The sequence below is a fragment of the Platalea leucorodia genome (assembly GCF_965183815.1).
Source record: "Platalea leucorodia genome assembly, chromosome: 15".
Taxonomy (NCBI): domain Eukaryota; kingdom Metazoa; phylum Chordata; class Aves; order Pelecaniformes; family Threskiornithidae; genus Platalea; species Platalea leucorodia.
This window is the reverse complement of record NC_138837.1, coordinates 4,597,963-4,618,440: the sequence shown is the minus strand read 5'-3', so window position 1 is coordinate 4,618,440 and position 20,478 is coordinate 4,597,963. Positions and strand designations below refer to the sequence as shown.

Here is a 20,478-nt window from a genome sequence, read left to right as displayed (position 1 = left end):
ATTTGTTTTGTTTCAGAAGAAAAAGAATAAATAGTAGCCTCAAGTCAGGATAATATTTATTCACATGCCTCACTTTGAAGTTCAGCCCCTGTCGACTTCACGTGGTGTGTGCACACACTAAATCTCCTTGAGAAGAGAGCTTTCCAAAACCACAGCCCTGAGCAAGGGAAGAAAGAAAGGAAAGTGTTCAAACCCAGGTATTAACGAAGCAAAATAAACCTCAGTACCAGGGGAATTATCACTGTCCCTCCAAAATACAAAGGAGAATTTAAATGGTTTTATTATTGCACCTCCCCCAGATGGTGCAGACCTGTGGAGCAATTCTCTTCGGTTCAGGGAACTGAGTTTCATGGCAGGGAAAGCAAAATGAGAAGAACCACCCAGTTAATATCCAAGATAAATCCCCATTCACTTGGTTCCTGCCACAAAGAGGGATTTCTCTATACTGCCATTTCTTCCTGACATCATTCGGATGCATTTCCACACTTGCGTGAATACCTGGAGAGCTTTAGCCAGGGAAACGGGCAGGAGCAGACACACTGACAGGCAGAAACGTGCTGGGGCCGGTGGCAATGCATCCACACACACAGCAAAGCCTTAAAAAGCACCATTACATCCAACATCCCCGTGGGAAACTCCTTCCCGCCCCATGTAGTAGGAGCTGCCTTACTGAGACAGGAGCTTGTCTCCAAGACATTTCTGTTTTCTGAAGTAACGCTGGATGTTTTCCTTCTTCACGCATGTGCCTCGAGCAGAAACCACCAGCCCTGGGCTGGGCGACGGGGCGGCAGCTTTCTGCACCCAGCCTCAGCACGGGAACTCCAAATTTCAGGTCAGGCTCCAAATTGCACGGGGTGAAAAACCTTTATGCACTTTGCAAACATTTCGGTGCGGGTTTGCTCAGTTCGTGCCAAGGAGCAGAAAAGCAAACAGCCCTGCCTTCTCCAAAGAGAAGCACCACGAGGGTCACACTGCAAGGAGCCGTCGCTCAGCTCCTTCCTTCCCCACCGCCAAAGCGGGGAACATTTTTTTCCCCAAAACACTAAGTGCACCACATTGGTATGAAATCATTGGTATGAAAATCCCTCTTCTCCTTCACCTGCTGCATTGCCCAGAATGCAAACACACGGGAAAGGAAAGTATCCCCCTCTGCCTACCTTGCATCTCTTCTCTCTCTCCATGGGTTCTCTAACCAGCTTCACTGAACACGCGGGTACACCAGGAAGCTAAATTACACCCCGATACCCTTCCTTAATGAACACTCCTGGGTAATGTCTCTTATCTGACCTTTCTTTTAGTTGGGTCACTCATATTTATAGTCATGCTTCATTTTTCTTTAAGTGCACCCTTGTTATGGTATTTACTCGTTTATGTTTCAAAAGAGAATAGGGTAAAAATGGATTTAATGGAGCTAGAAATAGAATGGAGCAAAACCACAAAAATCTAAAGATCTGCCTGTCCTTCAGACAGCTTACACGAACAGGAACTCGCTGCGACTAGTTTTAATTGATCGCTACCTCTTTACAAGCCCTTCTGTGGCAAGACAGAGCTGGAAAAGTATCTGGGAAGAGCAAAGAGCCTGAAGTTAAATGTTTTTGGCTGTGCTACACCCCTGTAACACCCGGTGCAAACAGGAGCGCCTGCTGCAGACGGTGGTGCATGGGATCGTGACTTCACAGAAGCCAACAGCTCCCGGGAGCGGCACAGCAGAACCTGGCTTTCAGAAAGCTTTCTCCAGCAACACCACCTGCCAGCCCAAGGGGCTGCATCTCCGATTATCTGCTTCCAAGGCTTTTGGCACTGCCCTTTCCCTGCATTTGGAAGGTCCCTGTGAAACCAAGAAGGCCAAAGCTGAGCATCCCTGGCCACAGACCACCCATCCCTGCTCTGTCCCCGGCCAGTTTCTCCTTAGCGTAGTCCAGGACAGGTTTTCTTCACCGTCCCTTGCTTTTCAAATTCTCCCCCCATCAGGGTTAAAGCCGATTAGCTGACAAAACAGCGCGATAAGGTAGTGAACGTTCAGGCTCTGTGGCTCCTCTGAAGGGTAACTGCTCTTCTGTGAGCCGTGGACCAAGAAGAGGCACGTTAGAAGCAGCCAGGGTGCCCCTGCAAGGGGCAATTAAACCCTTTTATGTGCCAGAAAACAGCTGCAGAGGTGGGAGAGGCTGCCCACAGCCCTGGGGAGCCCCAGCGCATCTGCAGAGGGGAGCTGAGCAGCACAGAGCGAGGCTGGGGCACCCCAGTGCCAGGTCCCCTGCCAAGGAGCAGAGAGGACTGGGCTGTCATCGCACCACGGCTCCGTCCTCTCCGCTGCCCAGCCTGGCCAGCAGTCCCAGTCCCACGCGGGGACTGACAGCCACGGCAATGGCGGTGCAGAGCCGTTGGGATGCATTTTGGTTCCCCGCTGGTTCAGTTCCTCTGACAAAGTCAACTGGGATCCAGCCAAATGCCTCTGCAGCCCATAGTCTATCCTGCAGGGAGGATTCCTGGGAGGTTTTATGATAAAGGAGGAGATTTCATGGTAGCCAAAACCACCGGCGCTTCAGGCCAGCCCAGTCCCCAGGTCCTTTACTGCTGGGAGCACAACCCACATGCAGCCCCGGGGGAAACCACCTCTCCAACCCATCCCTGCTCCCCTCTCCAGGACCTGCTGGGCCAGCGCCCAGGCTGCAAACGCAGGGGCCAGGGAAACCCAGGCAGAAGCAACCTGTAATTTCACAGCACGAATCTGCTGCGGGGACCTACCACAAGAGCTCTGGAATCAGGAGATGGTCCAGAACTGCCCAGTCTCTAATGTTATGAAGAAAACCTCCTCTTCAGCATTTTTCTTAAAGCCTCAGTCCCGGGAACCTTGCAATTAGTCGCTAACTGAGCTTTCAGTTTTATTTTTCAAGTTTCTAGCCACTCACAACTGCAGAAAAAGCCCGAAGCATTACTCAAGCGCTCCCTACTCACTTAAAAAAAGGCCTCTAGAAACAACCCTATAATGTTGTTTTTAAAAGAAATAGCTCACTTTCACAGCACATAAGCCATACACCCCGAATTCTCTGCAGCATCACAGATGACTGCAGAGGCACAGGAGGCTGCTGCAAGCCCACGCACCCAGCCAGGGAGCAGAAGCAAAGCCAGCAAGCCCCTTCCTCAAGGGACAGCTATCGTGAGAAAGCAAACGACATCAGTTTTAGGTAGTCCTGCGAGGAGCAGGGAGCTGGACTCGATGATCCTTATGGGTCCCTTCTGACCTGAGGTATTCTATGATTCTACGACATGACCACACGCAGGCAAAGAAGTACCACAAACATCCCTGTTCCAAGCGGGGTTCAGAGCTTGACCTCCCCAAAATCCTCAGCCCCACAACCCTCCTGCAAGCCTTCCCCTGAGCTACCAGCTGAGATTCTGCTCTCAGAGCCTTGCACCCGCAGCCACCCCCGGCTGTCCCAGTTCACCCCCAAAAAATTACATCTGGCAGCTCATCAGGAGAAACAGCACTGTGAAAACACACACCAGCGGGACCTCGGCAGACAAGTGTTAACCCTTCATCCTCCCCCAAATCCCTCATTTTCTTCGCTTTTTCATCTCCCGTTGGCATTTGTGATCTCCAACCAACGTGATAACTAGCGTGTCCCAGTTTGCCTGGGAAGGGTGGAGGAGAAGCTTTGATCCGGGGACGGGCTGAACACGGCCGGTGCTAATGGCAAGACTGCAGAGAGGGGAAATTTCATCAATGCACAAATGGAATTTGCCAAGAGGCATTTTAAGAGTCAATTCTTCACACTCCAATAATTAAAACAATATTATGAAAAAAGGCGAGGGGGAGGGCGGGAGGCAGCGCTCACACTGGGACTTGGCTGATGGAGGAAACGGGCTGAGCAAACAGAGTCAAGTGAGGCCTCAAGGCAAGAGTCCTTCACATGGCTCCCTGCAGGCTGGATTTAAACCAAAAGTTTATCCGCTTCCCAGCTGTAGATTTTTCTATGCATGCATGTTTTTAAATAAAATTTTGTATTTAGATCAAATATGGGCTAATGACCCTGGCCCAACTTCCTTCTTTACCTCAAAAATACCACCAAGGTCAACAGGGTTTTTTTCCCTTCCAGGCCAATACATTCAATTCACGGTCCTGCTACAGACTCTCCTAGTGACTAATAAATCTCTGCGCATGATCTAAGACATCATAAAAGTCTAATCCCATTGAGCACTCGATCCCAAAAATCAGAGTCCCGCAGAGGAGCTGTCATCTAGGTCTACAAAGATCAGAACACCGCAAACTGTTGCATTGGCTGAAAATGGGCTTCCCATCCAGCATCTCCTATAACGAGAGCAAACATCCCAGCTGAAAAATGAAACAAATGGAATAGACCTACATGCTGCTGGATCCATCTTTAACACCTCCCTGGCCGCTGGAGCAGCCTCTCCGGGGAACTGGAGGGCTCTTTGCTGCTGCTCTCCAGCGTCCCACGCCGCTGTGCCCATATGCAGAGCCCCCGCAGCCAGCTTCTCCGTATCATTTCCAGGAGCCAAAAGATTCATTCTTTTTTTTTTTTTTTTTAAATTAATTTGCTGTGCAAATCTAGCTTCTGTAAAGACAGCCTCAGAGCAGAACTGACGTGCGGGCTTCAAGATAGACTGACGCCGTACAATGGTCATTCATATCTGCTGGGAGCCAGTTCAATTCACATCTGCAACGAACTGTGATCTCAGCTCTGCTTCTGGAGCACAGAGGTCCTTTTGATAAATCTCTGTGTACAGGGACTAAAGCACTATTTCCGCATGAAAGGAATATATGCAATTTTTTTTTAAATAATCTTTACAGTCCACTGGGTTTGAAGACCGAGTTTCTCTTTCCCATCGGAGAGCTGTTGCACCCCATCAGGCTCAGGTACATCGCTGGGACAGCAGGCAGCAATGCTCCGGAGCCCGCTCTCGCACCCCGGCTCGCTCTCTCTTTTAAATTAGTCCTCCAGCACCATCTCGGTTGCTTTGTCCTTTGCTTGTGCCCAGAGGAGACCAGGGTGCCACGGGAACACCCCGCTATCACACCCAGCGCTTGCACGCAAAATCCTCCCGGGACGCCCCGCTCTGTCATTAGCGCACACTCGTAGCACCGACACAGAAAGGTCTGCGTACGGGGGAAGGTCTTCGTGGAGTTTCTCAAGGAAAAAAAAATGAGAAAAGCTTTTCTTTGTCAAAGCTCCACTTTTGCATCAGTTCTCTCCAGATATATGTATATTTTAAGTTAGATGCGCAAAACCGAGAGAGATAGAAGAGTACAGCTGTACGAGAGCCATTACTCTGTGTATAAGTGACATCCATTGCATCTTCAAGGACCGTGCAATGCAAATATCTGCACAACTGTCTCCCTACACGTATCAGTTTTCAACGAGATGACTCTTAAAGGATGTGGGATAGCAGCAGGTCAGGGTAAGGACTGCTGGGTCTGTCTGCTCCACGGCCACCGTTCTGCAGGGCCTGGACAAACTGCTGCTTCTTGGGCCACACCGACACCAACTCCTCAGACAACACAGAACCCGTACATTGTACAAGTTGTCCTCACTGCTCCATCACATTCCGGCTTCTGCCTGTGGCAGAGCAACTGGGCATCACGCTGCAGCTTGGACACCCTTCGTGTGCTTCAAGTCAGACAGATGCCCGAAGTCAGGGTGACCTTGGAGGTGGCAAATGGAAGAGGTGGAGAGCTGGAAATAAGCTCTCCCACATGGCAGGAGCAGCGGAGAAGGTGCTTTGCATCAGTAGCTGGCATCGACATTAAAGCAAAAAGATGAAGCCTTGCCCTAGGATTAGGATGAGAAAACACCACCGTCCCAAGCCCCAGAAGAACAGGCAAACTGCTGCCTCTGATTTACGTGTTACTTCCAACCCCTTTGCAGATCGCTCCTTCCCCTGAAGTATTAACCACCTTTTTCAAAACTTAAATAATAGGCTGTGAAATCCCCACCATCTGTTAGCCAGGGAGAAATCTCCACCACAGCTAAATGAGTCCCTCCCACACAAGCCTTACTCATTAGTAAGAACGACTGCAAACATTTACCAAGTCCACACTGGCTCAAAAATTCCTAAAATTACTCACAACAGGCCTGGAATAGGAAACCTTGACAAATGCAATTCAGTGTAGCGTGTCCACACCATTAGCTTTACCCAGGGTGCATTAAGGCTGCTTTCTTGCTACCCTGATTATGCTTTAATACGTAATTAGTAGGAAGAGAATGCCGTCGAGGAGGAGAATGTCTCACTTACATGCACACCATTAAGACGGAGAGCGTAAACGAGCTGGCTGCAGCATCACCATCCGAGGCTCCTTAACCGGAGCAGCGAGGCACCGAGGGCGAGCGAGCGCTGCTGTCCCGCTGCGGGAACGGCCAGGGGCCGCACAGCCACGCTTGCCGCAGTCGCCCCAGCTCCTCTCCTCTGCCAGGTTTTGAGCCAGGCAAGGAAAAGTCTGCAAGAGCTGGAAAATGCAAAGGTATCTTTCCCCAAGAGAAACGCTCACACTTTTCCCAAGGGAAACTGATACCTAAGACAATTACGCAACCCTTACAGATGGTTCTCAGATGTCTTGGTCATCCCGGCCTCACCTCTGATGTTTCGAGATGCTTTTTAAAACCTATTCAAAGCAAATGGTTCCCGACCAGCACTGCAGCTGCAGTCCAGCCCTCTGATGCCGCTTTACTGCCTGGCTCCCTGTCTGCTGCACCCAGCACAGCCCCTGCACCCAGACAGACAGACAGACCTAACGCCCTGCAGCTCCGGATATTTCTCACCAAGTTTTCCAGCCCTTTCTCTCTCTCTCGTGTGTGCGCACACCAACACCAGGCCCGCAGTGGGCAGGTGGGAGGAATCCCGAATGTACAGGGAGTTTCTGAAGGAATTTTTCATTTCTGACGGAAAAGACAAACACCCGATCTGGAAGCCCTCCAAGAACAAACAAGCAGCCCGTTCTGACAGCCAGCGGAACAAAATAGTCTGAGATGCTGCTTCCCCCCCCCCCTTTAACTTTCCCCCATGAAGAAGTGGGGGAGGGAGACGAGGAGCCTCCCCATCGTCCCCGGGCAGGGGTAGCCCTGGTTTCTACAGCTCTCCCTGCAGGCGGGACAGGAGCCGCCGGTCACAGCCTCAGCAACCTAAAGTCTCTCCAACCACGGGAGACTCAGAAGAGCCCGAGACTGGGCGAGAGATGGGGGTGCAAAGAGCAAACCTCACCGAAACTACGCTCTGCTGAGATGCGGAGGTTTCAACACATTTTTTTGTGCGTGGTTTTATTTGCTATGAAACATTGACGTTTCTCTTCCAGTAAGGGACTGCCCAAATGCGAAGTACCAATCTGGAAGGGGCACGGCAGGGCCCCAGGCTCGCCGACCAAAGCCCATCTCTCTCCAAGCACCCCAGTCCTGGCCCCGCTCCTGGGATGTGCTGGGGCAGGGAGCACCCAGGCTCCTCTCGGCATTGGGATGGTTGTGTCCAGGTGCAATATTTCAATGTCCTAACCTCTACCAACTCCTCTTTGCCCCGAGAGGAATCACAATCTCCTACAGAAGCTTCCCCCCCGCCCATTTTTCTTTCTGGTTCATGGGGAAGATGCTGTGCAGAATGACCCCGAGTACTGGGATTTGTGGAGTTTGGCTGTGCCAGCATTTTCAGGCTGATAGTTTCACTTTTTGCCCATTCTGCTAAACCATGGTTACACCCACATGTTAATCTGTTTCAAGAAATGTTAATTATTACTTGTAACCAAAGCGTTTGGCCTTGGGACAGTATGATCATCAGATGCTGCAGTTCCAACAGGCTGAGAAATCTGCACAAGATTTTAATCAAGAAATAGAAAAAGCTCATTATAAAATAAAAAATTCCTTTTATTCCAAGACTCCCTTAAGTGCTATTACCTGGGATGTATTTCCTTCCTTTCCCAAAGCACACGCACACTGAAGAGTTAAGCTCAAGTGGTGGCAGCTGCACTAATTGAGCACCAAGACATACAAAGCCTGACTTTGCCTGTTGACATCTTTCAGTCACGATGATGCTCACTGTATCATTAAGTCTCAATGACACAATAAAGGAAAAACATCTTGAGAGGTTCAAATGAAACCAGGCATTTTTCAAACAATACGCAAAAACCGTTGGGTCACCCAAAAGAGCCTGGCTTCTTCCCCCTCCCCTTTTTGGAGACAGACTGGCAAATGTTTTACCACTCTCAGGTTTTTCAAGGAAAAGAAAAATCCTGTTCTCCCCAGTCTTGTCTAAAATTACCACAAGGAGAGCTCAGACAAATCAAGAAGGTAAAGGAAAATCAATTTAATACACATTAAGGATATGCATTTATCCATGCCCTGATCAATACCTTGGATTCCTTGCACATTAAAACACTTCCATCACTATTTCAGGCCCAACAGCAGAATTCTCCCATTCAGACTATGGGAGTTATGAAAGATCCTAGCCCATACTTGTTTGATCTGAAACATAATACCCCTTAATGTGACCCCTTGGAAAAATACTGGGGAAAGCAGCCAACGAAAAAAGAAAGGGGGGGAAGAAAAAAAAAAAAAAAAGCAAAGCTTCCCAGAATGAACATTTCTGGCTCTTTCAGTTCCACTGAGAAGCTGCACATTTATAAACAGACCAAATTTGTAAGCAGGGGAGAGAGGAAAGGGGAAAAGCAGAGAGAATTTGCCACTGCACAGCTAAAAGCTTCTGCTGCAGCGAATACCAAAGGGCCGCCGGTGCCCAGCTCCTGCTCCAGCCCAGGAACCAGTTGCTGGGACGTTGCATTTTCTTCTGCTCTGTTGGGACACTGGGCTCTGAGCCCATGGATGGTGCAAGCCTCACAATCCCACGTGCATGTGCCAAAGACCTTACAGCACCTCTCCTCCGTGCTCCCAAAAATCAGAGCAGCTTTGCAAACGCCGGTAACTCTCACCGCGGTTTTTACTCATGCTGGTCCTCATCTGCTCAGCGATGCACAAAGTCCTCGGCAAGGAGCTGAGCTTCTCCCTGGGAAAGCCCCAAGGGGTGCCCAGCCGACAGAGCTGAACATCACTGGGGAACCACAGGAGCGGGTCTGATGCTGCAAAGCATTTCTTGGCAGAGAACCCAGCCCCAATAACCAGAGACCTTGGGCGAACGTGGGTGTCTGCTTTCAGCCGCCCAACATCTCACCAGCCCTAATCTGGAGCAGAAGACGACGGCTGTAAGCAGAGGCCCTCCTCCCGCGGCGCCGGTGGGAGCCCAGCGTGCCCCCTCTCATTTTGGCCAGCGGGACAGGAGGTGACACCAGGGTCACAGCGTGGTGGTTCAGCTACCAGCTCTTTCATAGAGGGACTTGGTTTAGGATGCAGCGAAAACCTAACTGCATTTTATCAGCGACTTGTTGCCCATGCAGGATTTAGGGCTGTGGTGCTGTTACCAGCCCCCTGAAGACCACAGTACACGCCAGCGTGGCCCTTTTGACATTAACTGTGGCAGGCAGCTAGGAAGATTCACAGTCCACCAGATATTTCAGGGCAATAGTCACAGCAGAGCAGAGAGAAATTTCCAGGATTTGGAGCCTAAAAATGTACATCACTGGAGGTGTGGCAGCACCTACCACATCCCTCATGGCAAACACCGCCGGGCGAGAGTCCTGCGCACGGCACGGCGCTACGCAGCCGAAAGCACTGTCTGGTACACGCTTGACTAGCCACAGAAATCTGTAATTCATTTGCCCTGTGTTTTAGGGAAGTTCAGTGTCAGGGTTTCCTGTACATACTTTTAGCATTCCGGCTGAAAACATCTGCTGGACACACTGCACCTGCTAACACAGCCCCATGAACCGCAGCCGATGTCCTCGCGGTGCCCGGGAGCGGGAGGATGGGAGGAGGGTCCCTGCATCACCCCGCAGCCGACAGCATCGCCCGAGACCAACCGGCACCGCTGCAGAGTCGCAGGCAGTACAGAGCTCGGTGCATGCGGGGTGCGTGACAAGCAGCCCCCAAGCCCAAATGAACCCTCAAGCTGGCAAAGGTGGGGGGGAACCCCAACCCAACCCACGCTGTTCCAGTCTGCTTCTGCCATTTGTAACATTCATCCCAATATCCAAGTCCCCAGTACAATTCCAGCAAGGCCATTTAAAACACAGGTGGCCAAAGAGCGGCTGACCTCACGCCAGCTGAGCAACGCGCCAGCCAGCACGGAAGGGACCGAATATCACCCGCAGTTCCTGCAAGCAACAGGGGAGTTAATCATCAACGGGCAGGTGGTGAGGTCCCTGCACAGGCATGCCACGAGCTGCAACGGCAGGGCTGCCTTCCCCACGCTCTCATATGCTTCCCAGAGCCGGGGTTTCTCCCTCGGGCAAGGGCTGCAGCACCCAAGGGCCATGGGCAAAACCCTGCGGGCAGCATCGAAGCTGCACATGAATTTTCAGCTTGCTGGCAAAGTGCTTTGGTCACTCCTGAAAAGTCCAGCAGTGGTCCAGAAAGCACAATATCGCCCGGCAGAAGCTACCCCCGAGGGGCTGCGCTGCTCAGGCGCATGGAGGGCAGAGCAAGGGAGAGCGTGGGCCCGGGGCTTACCCACGGCTCCTTCTTCGGCGGGGACAAGGTCATGGCAAGCACCGGGCAGGCAAGGGGTTAAGCACGTTCCTGATTTCTTGCATGCAATTACACACACACGCACATCTCTCTTTGCAGGCCAGTTACTCTACTGCTCTCTCATGGGAATTAAAAAAGCAAATATGTATATACACACCCTTTTGGAGAATTCTTCTCACTTCCCACCCCACCCGCTGCACACGCACTGTGCGAGTTATACAGCAATTAGAAACATTTTCATCTGCGATAAGATCCCTTTCTTGACACACATCCAACTACCGTGCAGCAGCCATCTGAGTAACTGGCACGGAGGAACACAACAAGGGAAGGTCTGTCCGGCTGCCCCGGGCCTCCGCGGGATTTGTAAATAAAGAGGAGGAGAGGCACAGCCGCCGGCCCCGGCACTGCAGAGCCGCGGCCGGGGTGTCGTGCTCGGCTGCCTGCAGTGCCGGCAGCTCCTCTCCGCTCCCAGTCGCTATCACTTCATCCACTCAGTGGTGAATACAGAAAAAACACACTGCTTTTAATTTGGTTTTGGCTACAAGAGGTCAGGAAAAACCCCCAAAAAGTCAAGAATGGGAGAAGAAGAGCTGCTCCCACCACCAGCGGGTCAGCTGCCGGAGGGCAGGCGTTGGGCTGGCTTTGCTACAGCACCAAAACGCAGCCATTTATCTGAAAGCCTTGCAATTTTCACCTACCTATATTATTTCATATAAATCTCCCCCCTTTATGTGCCCAAACTATGTTGAAGTGGCACCCTTTAAAATGCTGCTGCAGGGATATTGACTTGTATGTGAAGGTAGAGACGATGGAGGGAGGGGAATTCTCAGCAGAGAAACAGAGAGGAACACAAACCACCAACTCTCAGTTATTAATCCCTTAAATAATTCTGACAATGCTCCCCACCCTCCTATCTGAAACCAAGCAGAAAACTCAGTTTTCTGACTCTCTGGCAAGAGGGACGGGGGGGACGATGGCAGTCGAGCCCCTTCGCAGCTCTCCCAGCACCCCAGTCCCGATGGCCGGCGAGGTGGGACCTCTCGTTTTGCAGATTCTCCAACCACAGGGTGCTGGTGACGAAGTTGGGGACAAACCTGCAACAGCACCCAGCGAGGACAGCCCGGATCCCCCCGGGGCTTTCCAAGAGCGCTCCACGCTGGCTCGTCGGCAGGAGGAAGGGGCCGCCTTCACACCAAAAATTATTCTGAAGACGCAAATGCTTTACAGAGGGCACCCGTCGCTGTAACTCTGATAGTACCAGCACACCCCCGCTTTGGCAGCTCCCCTGCCCTCTCCCACCGCCAAGGCGGCTCTGGCTGCAGCCGCTGGAGCGTGCCGCGCTCGCGGCCGCCCTCCCCACCGCGCACGTCTCCTCCCCGGCACTTCATGCAAGACAAGCCATGTACAAGTCCCCCGTCAGCCACCCACGGGCCGCACGTGCCCGTGAGCCTTGGTGGATTCGATTAATTGAGAGGGAGGATTGATCCAGACCCCCCTCCTCTGAGCCCTGCTCGAGCTGCGAGGTTGGTGCACTTCTTGCCAACCTCTGGACCAGAACCAACAGAGTGAAAAACACTACTTTAATCTCGGTATCAACATCTCCTCATTTTTCAGCTGACCTGTGAGCCGCTTCCCTTTTTCATTTTTAGAACAGCATCATTTTGTATCCATGGGTCAGGGTAGCAAAGACCCCTATCTTGCAAAAAAGCTTTTTTCAAACAGTGCGGGAACTTCAAAAGAAAGTCAGGACAATTAAATACACGTCAGGAGAGCAGGGAGGAGTGGGAGGCTAATAAATGGCACGCTCCACGGGTTTATGAATATTTGAACTATATTTCTCAAAAAAAAAATAGTACATTACTGCAAGTTATTGAAAATGAGTAACTCTCTTTAATGAACCTTGCTACCATCATGCTGACTAATAGAGTGATAAAGAGTTTAATCCATATTTACGTACATTTTATCTCATTATAGTTGGTGCCAATAAATTAGCAAGTCCAATAAGAGTTACATTTTATACTATCATTGCTATTAAATGTGCAAGAAGTACTGCGCAACAGCACACCGTACACGAGCACTAGCTTTTTGTTTTATTTCTTTTTTAGGAGCCAGGCAGTACTAGCAAAGTACTCGCTCCTGCAAGCTCAGACCCTAGTTAGGGACGAGGCACTATTAACAGGGGTTTTCTTCCCCGGAGCGCTGCACGCTGCGCTGCTGCTGCGTCCTGCAGCGGAGACGCAGCCACGGAGAAACACTGCTGCAAAGTGCACTAGTGATTATGGGTAGCTTCCGAGCCATTTTAAAGGGATAAGATTAAAAAAAATAAATAAAAAATAAAAATAAAAATAAATAAAATAAAAAATAAATAAAAATAAATAAAAACATTAAGAGCCAACTTGTAGAAAACAATATAACAATATGTTCTTTTAAGGTGTCTTAAAGGGCGCAGCTAGAAATACCGGCGGTCAGCCTCTCAGGTCACTGTTGGAAACCTCTGTCGTGAAACGCAGCGTGTCCCTCGTCACAGCGGGATTGCTTAACAACTGGACATGGGGAAAAAAACCTGGCTGTGAGCAATTTAAACTGGCCTTTCCACTCCCTTTGGTAACTGGGGAAACACTGCAACAAGATTACAAGAAACATGACGCATCTATTTGGCAAAAGCCTGCGCTTGCCAATTACCCGACATCCCACGAAGGCAGAAATGGAGCTTTTCAGCTCCACAGGGATTTGGGCCAGAGAAGCCCACATGGTTCACGATCCCATTTCACCAGCTGTTATCCTGGTGACAGTAAGGAAGCAGGAACTTCCCAAGCTTAACACTTAAAGCAGCAGCAAAACCAGGGATAAAAACCCACGTTCCTGGACTCGAGCAGCCCCCAACCACACTCGCTCCTCTGGAGGAGGCTCCATCGGTCCTGCGGCAGCTCCTCCTTGCTGAAGCCCTGGCTCAGAAGCCAAAGGGAGCTACGGAAAAATCTCAGCTGGTCAAGGCAAGACGGAGGGATCTGATTTTTCTTCCTCTTCAAAAGCACTAGTGTTTTTCTTACACTAAGAAACCCTGAAGGACCCTGCAAGCTTCCAAAGGACGAGCCCTTTACGTATAGGTCAGCACCGCATAACACAAGCCCCTGCCTTTCTACTCGGTAATTACACCGCAGCAAACCCAAGTGCTGTTAGTAATTGCTGTCTCACTGGCCCTATGGTTGGGAGGAGAGAAGTAACTACTTAAGCGGCATCCAGAAGGGAAACACCCAACACCACTCCACCAAGGTTTCTATGTAATTAAATGGTCGACTGTTACTGTGCTCCGTTCAGAAAAGTCTCCTACACGGCGTAAGTGTCTTGTAACCAAAAAATGCTATTGATCTAAGTAATGAATAGCTCCAGGAAGAATTTTTTGTGTGTGAAGTCTGTGTTTGGCCAGTGGGAACGTGGATTAGAGACTCCTTTTGCTCTCGCTGTGACTCAAAACGGAAAGGCGCTTCGGTCAACAGCAGATTTTTCCCTGTTTATTTGCTTTGCCACTGTTGAACGCAGATCTGAGGATCATGTGGGAATGAAAGGTGGCAAAGACAATGGGGATGTTTTGACAGGCTTCCAGAGGGATTTAGGGTGGTGCAGACCTGAACAGCTGATACTCCCACCAAACTGATAAAAACTGCCTTGGGAAAAAGACCAGCAAGGTTTTTGTACAGAGAATCTACGCCTCCCAAATCTTATAAGGTTGTGTATAAGGTTGTTTGAAGATGACGATGCACGTGAAAATAAGCAAGATCCAGGCAACTTCCCCGAAGTTTGTGACAAGTTTCTTTTCCAAAGTCTCCTAAAAACCTAAATTGTCATGGGGTAAGAGGGAACGGCAAATCATCTCCCCTCCCCTAGTCACAAAGCTGAATGTCCCCCCCAAAAAGTGAACAGGAGGAGGAGGGAATAGCTGTTCCCCAACCAGACGGAAAAGGAAACCAGACTGTGTTCAGCTGACGTGCTCCGGCAGCATTTAAACACCATTCCTTATTAACAGGCATCTTAGGCAATTTGAAACAGCACAAAGCAAGAGACAATGTGACGATAAAGCAGCATTTTAATTAGCAGTGGTTCTTTCCCCAGCCCAAAAGGTTCCTTCTGTGCATTCATATTCCCAGAACAACAAAAGCCTTCTTGTATTTCATAAATCAAAAAACTCATAAAACAAGCCCCTGCAATTGCACATTCCAGATAATGGTCCAGAAATAAATTAGGCAATAAATATCAAATAATATATCCCCATCAGCAGTAAAAATCTACTCTTTGGCTAATCAGAAGAGAAGTTGCCTTCCAGCAGCTTATGCCCGGTACCTCAAAACAGGTAAAACAATAGAGAGCTTTAATAAATCTTTTAACACCTTTTCCACTGAAGAATATAGCAGTTGTCCTGCGTGCTAGCTTCCCTGAGCCCAGTACCCATCAGAGTAACAGCACGGCCCTGACGCTGCTCATGTCAAAAGCGAGGGTATGAGAACAGCAGCCGCTTGTCAAAGTCACGTAGGATTTTCCTCCCTGGCAGCCGGGTCTCGTTCAGCGTTCGGTGCCAGCCACCCGTTACAGCCCAACACGAAAACGCGCGCTCCCCTCTCCCGTCTAGGTGACACACGGCACAAACACAGCCAGCACCTAGGAACTGCTGGGAGAAAAAAATCTCCAAACACAGTTTTCAGAAACACTCATTTCACCCTGGCATGAACCTTCCTGACCCCCCTGGAAACTCACTGGCCACATTACAAAACCGATGGCCCTTTTGGTGAAGCTGTTTTGCTCGCAGCCGTGCACAGAGGCAGCGGCTGTGCCAGGTCTGCACCCCGTGCAGGGTCTGCACCCGCACCGGGGCAAAACCAGAACCGCTTGCGGACGAAGGGTCCTTGCCACAGGGTTGGTACAAACCTGGGTCCAGCCTTGTAATGGTTTGTAGCGCTGCTATAGGGAAACGTGCTGCTGGGGTTGCAGGGTTCAACCCCCCAGGCTGGTTTATGCAGAGCAGGGATGATGTTTAACACTGTTCTGAAGGTGCTGTGCTTACGGGGAGCTCACAGGCAAGGAGACGGTGCGGCTTTGCCCTGGTTGCCCAGCGAGGCAGCTGGAGCTGGAAGAGACCGAGTCCTGACCCCCGCACAGCACCTGGTCCCCAGGGCTACAAACTTCTTCCAACTGCTCTTATTAACACATAGATACAGTATTGTGATTCCCCCCCAAAAAAAGCCGTTTTTCCATGTACTTTAGAGACTGATCCCAGAGGCTTTGTAAGCAGAAAAGCTTGAAGGCTTGATCTCCCTTCGCTAAGGACACAGCGGAACCAAGCCCTAGATGTGCAGGCTACCACGAGCACAGGGGAAGAGGTGCCCAGCGCGTGGGTTAAGGGTGCAGAAGCTGCTCAGAAAACCAGAAAGACTTTGTCTTTTCATCCAAAACCTGCAGCACAAGGCCGGAGAACCGCCCGGTGCCAGCAGTGCCAGAACCATCCCTTCCCAACAGCTCAGGAGTAATTCTTACCTTTCCAAAATCCCGTACATCAAAGAGGTCAAAAGGATCAAACAGATCGCTGTTTCTTAACCCAAATTTGTCGTGACACACTTTTAGGAAGGTTCGGATGTTCTTCAAACAGAGAAACTGGGGGAAACAAAAAAGAAAGGGAAGGGAAAAAAATGAGCAAGACAGGCACAAATTTTAACTGCGATTTACTGAGTTAAATTCACATGCGAGACAAGTTAACAGGAACTCAGGCACTTGCACTGAGAAGCCACGCATTAGTTTGTTTGTTGTTACTGAAGATGTCAGGCTCCTGGTGCCCTGCGAGGACTCCTGTGTTCTCAGCCGCGCACCAGAAACAAATGCCCTTTTGAAAAACAAGTTTCACATAAGGTAACATGGCAGAAGGGCTGGAAAACTTAAGCCAGGACGTTTCCCTTTCAAGGGAAAGCCAAATATAAGTTAGAGCTGATGTTCTACAGAAACCTAGCGTTGAACTTTTAACCATTTCCAGCATGATCCCATTTGGTTCCCTGCAGAAGGGACGCACATTACATCGCTTATTGTAGGTGCTGCTGTACATCCGTACACGTGCATGGATACACACATCCCGAACAAAAGACTGGGACACTGAAAACAAGTTTTCTTGCTTTGGAGTCTGAAGCAATTGACATCTTATTCAAGCCACCTTTGCTCCCTTGTCCCTGCACCTCGCAGATGCTGCGGGCACCACAAACACTACCAGACCCAGGGGACATCAGCCAGCCACCTACAGCCCCTTTCCAACAAGCAGCTGCCAGTCCTGAGGCTCAGCCACGGGACCTGCTCCTGATCCAGCTCAGATCCCGTTCCCGAGACCAGGGCAACCCCTGGGACTGTTTCCACAAAGCTTTGCTCATCTTTAATCTTGGCCCATTTGAAGAGGCAAAAATCTCGCCCCTCTAGGGACCACCCGCGGTTATTCAGACAGCTCAACTGGCAGAGCAACACGATGTTTCTCTTTCAAGAAAATCCTGTCTTTGGCCATAGCAATAATTGGTCATTTGTTTGCGAGCGTTGGGGATTTTGAAGTCTGGGGACTCCAGACTGTCTTGCTCCAACGGTGATGCCTGGCAGCACAGGGGCTGAGATGAGAAGAATAAAAATGCGCTTCATTTTTGTGGCTGCATCACCTACGTCCTTCATCAGGATGGACTGACTGCCGAGCAAGCCAATTAATTTCACTTCTTTCTGCATCCTCATGCTATTCCACAAAACACCTTCAACTTATCGCTGTATTGTTGAGCGTCTCTTTTCCAGCAAATTCCTCACAAATAATTCTAACACATTTGTTAGGTAAATCAACCCATTAAAGGCGTGAATCATCCCCACGTGGTGAACAGGCGCGGGATGCAAACTGCCTTTGGGTGGGTTTGCACGGAGTCAGTCGGTGTGGTTTTGTCACATGTCTCTGCTCCCCAAGTTGCCATCAAGCCAACACCATGCAAAAACACTGCTTGCAAACTTCACCGAGAGTTCAAAGCAACATAAAATAGCTTAAATTTCTTTTAATTAAAAGAATCAAAGCAGAGTCTTTGGGGCCATCGCATCTCCATAGACATGACCGCGATACAGCTTATCATTATCATCGCATTTGGGATTATACGTGAGGTTTGTGGCGACGGATTAGCAAGAGCATCTCATTCACAACAGGCTGATTCACCTACAGAAAGAAAGAACGAACCTTTTACCCTTCTCCCCCGCTCCAGCCCCCTCTACATGGAGTCACCGAGCGACAGCAGAGCTCCCCCAGCGCAGGACATTCCCATCGCATCGGAGCCTTCTCATTAGACAAGCAAGTGCCGGAGGCAGAAATTGAAAACAGTTCTGTTTTTCTAGGGCATTCCTCTATCTCACATAAACACTGCAGTAAATATAATCCGTCTAGACTGAGAGGGTTTTTTTGGAATTGCTTTACAACCTCTCTCGCCGATACGGGTTATTTCATAACTTTATCTTCTGGGTCTCTGCAAGAATTTACACCCTGGGCAAACCGGCTGCTTGCAGCAGGGATATGTTTTCCTGTTGCACTGCAGTCTCATTGATTTCAAATTTGTAGCATGTGTTTATTTTAAACCCCTTGAAGCCTCTAGTTTTGAAAGTTAATGACACAAGTTACAGCCATCATTAGACACAGCAAGAGGCAAGCTTCCTCCGCAGAACCGTCCTGCCTTTCTGCGGCGTTTGCTCCCCGCCTCCTGCTCGTCCCAGGGCTGGGACAGCAACAAAGGCTGAAGCGCTCAGGAAAGATGGACTTTCACAGCGCCGATGTTCAGCCAAGCAAAAGACACCCAACGGGTGCGAAAACCTGAACCCTCTGCATGATACATTTGTGGTTCAAATTCCTGAAAAGCTCAAAGTTCACACTACCTCTTTTCTGAAGGACTGCAGAGAGATCACACATCCAAGCAAATGAACGCCTCGTCCTGACAGCGTTTCTAACAGGGAGCAAGCCCCGGCTCCACCACGGGTTTAGATTGGGCTGAGTTACCCCCATCTCAGCTTGGCCTTGGTGAGAAAGGACAGGACCAACCCCGCTGTTCAACATCAGCTGCATCCAACTGTCTTTGCTCATCCAACTCAAATCTGGAAGCCGTCACACCACCAGCTGCTAAATGAGCAGAAGACGGCGGCAGCAGTGCCGCTGCCCTTCCCGCAGCTCCAGGTGATGTCTGCAAAAAGCCACCAGGCGCTGCCACCAGGCAGCCAGCCAGTCCCCGAGTGCAGGCAGATGACAAGCACCAAGGAAGAATCCGATAACCTATTTAAAGAGTTGCTGAAAAGGCCTGATGTAAAACACAATAAACCCAGGCAGCAGCACCGTGGTCCCTCTCCACCAGCGAGGAGCTGGCGGCAGAGCGAGGCCGCCACACTGCCCCCAAGTAAAGCCACCGCTTGGGATGACGACTGCAGGTAGGTTTTAGCCCCGCTCATGCATGAGAAGGCAGGGTGGGCACAACCCACGCGCGGCTGTTAGCAGCACAATCTGCCCCTGCGCTATTTCTCTCGCACCAATCTGCAAAATACCTTCTTGCGCCTTTGCTCACAGGCGTTTCGAGGCTGGTTTGCTGTTGATGGAAGATCATGAATTGTTAGCTTGATAGCGTTACTCAATGGCCACACATTAAAATTAGATACAATTGAATATGAGCTGTGCCGAGGCCATTTTATTTACCAGTCAATCACACCTTTGGACAAGTAAACACTCCATAGGAGAAAGAGAGCGAGAGAAATCAATGTTCTCTGTGGGGCTCATTCACCACCTGCCAGGCCCAAAATCAATGGTGTCGTTTATACGCTTCGAGCGAGACCAGCGCTGAAGCAGGGTCCTGCCACCTCCTTTGGTGCAAGGGCCAGTGGGAGCCCAAGCACCGCACATCCCGAGTCCTGCCATCGCCCTCCCTCGCACCCAAAACAACCTCGGTGCCCACCAGCCATCGCTTCTGGGGACAGACACCACCAGCAACCAGGATGCTCAGCTCTGGAAACAGACCCCAGAGACCACGGTGTCTTCCATGGAAACCAGCATCTCCCACCACACCACTGTCTGGGCTCTGAAACCAGCCAAGCCATGAATCCTCGGCATGGGGAGAGCTTCCCAGGCACTGCAAAGCGCATCCAAGGCACTTTGGAGAGGGAAGCTATTAAAGCCAGAGCGAAGAGGCAATAGGGGCAGGGATGGGACTGTACCACAGGGAGCAAGAAACTCATCTGGTAAAACAAAACACCTTGAAGCCTGCCAATAGACAAGAAAAGTCTATGGTCAGCTCTGACCTGATCCAGCACTAGAGAGAGGCAGCGGCGTCGGCACAGCAGAAGGGCCCTGCCACCTGCGCTCACTCAGTTTCGGAACAGCTTCGCTTATTTTTAAACCCTCTGTAAGGTGAATAAACTGCTCTCGGCCACCGCCCGTCCTGCCCCAGCCCGGCAGAAACCTGCTTTGCAAAGCAGGGGCAGCTGCAATTCCGGCAGCACCACCTCTGCCCTCGCCCAGGCAGGACCACAGCCACCCTGGTGCACGCTGGAAACGCCTCAGTAGCTTCTGGGACGTTCTTTTTTCAAGAGGGTTTTCCTGATATTTGTTTTATTGAATTCGCTAAGTTTAGAGACTTCTTGGATGATCACTGCACATATAAAGGGTATTGCTGCCAAGTTTTCAATGCAACTCAGAAACTTGTCCTGCAAACTTATAAATGCATTGGAGAAGCCTTCAGTGGAGATCAAGAGAGGGACGATTTGGTACCTGGGATAACCTCAGATAGTCGGGCACTTGGGATAACTCCGCTTTGCACGGGGGCACTGGGAGCTCAGCGGGGACGTGCCCAGCCACCCTGAAGCTCTGCTCCCGCAGCCCCGG

At 50.4% G+C, this 20,478-nt stretch overlaps 1 protein-coding gene across 4 annotated transcripts in view; it reads right to left on the bottom strand.

Annotated features, from left to right (window-relative positions):
• The window catches only part of VAV2 (vav guanine nucleotide exchange factor 2), a 148,334-nt gene that overhangs the window by 97,450 nt on the left and 30,406 nt on the right, over positions 1-20,478 (bottom strand). For all 4 annotated transcript variants that reach the window (XM_082327367.1, XM_082327364.1, XM_082327366.1 and 1 more), the window contains exon 2: positions 16,107-16,223. In XM_082327367.1, the coding sequence (XP_082183493.1) occupies positions 16,107-16,223 (117 nt within the window). The remainder of the gene's footprint in view (positions 1-16,106; positions 16,224-20,478) is intronic.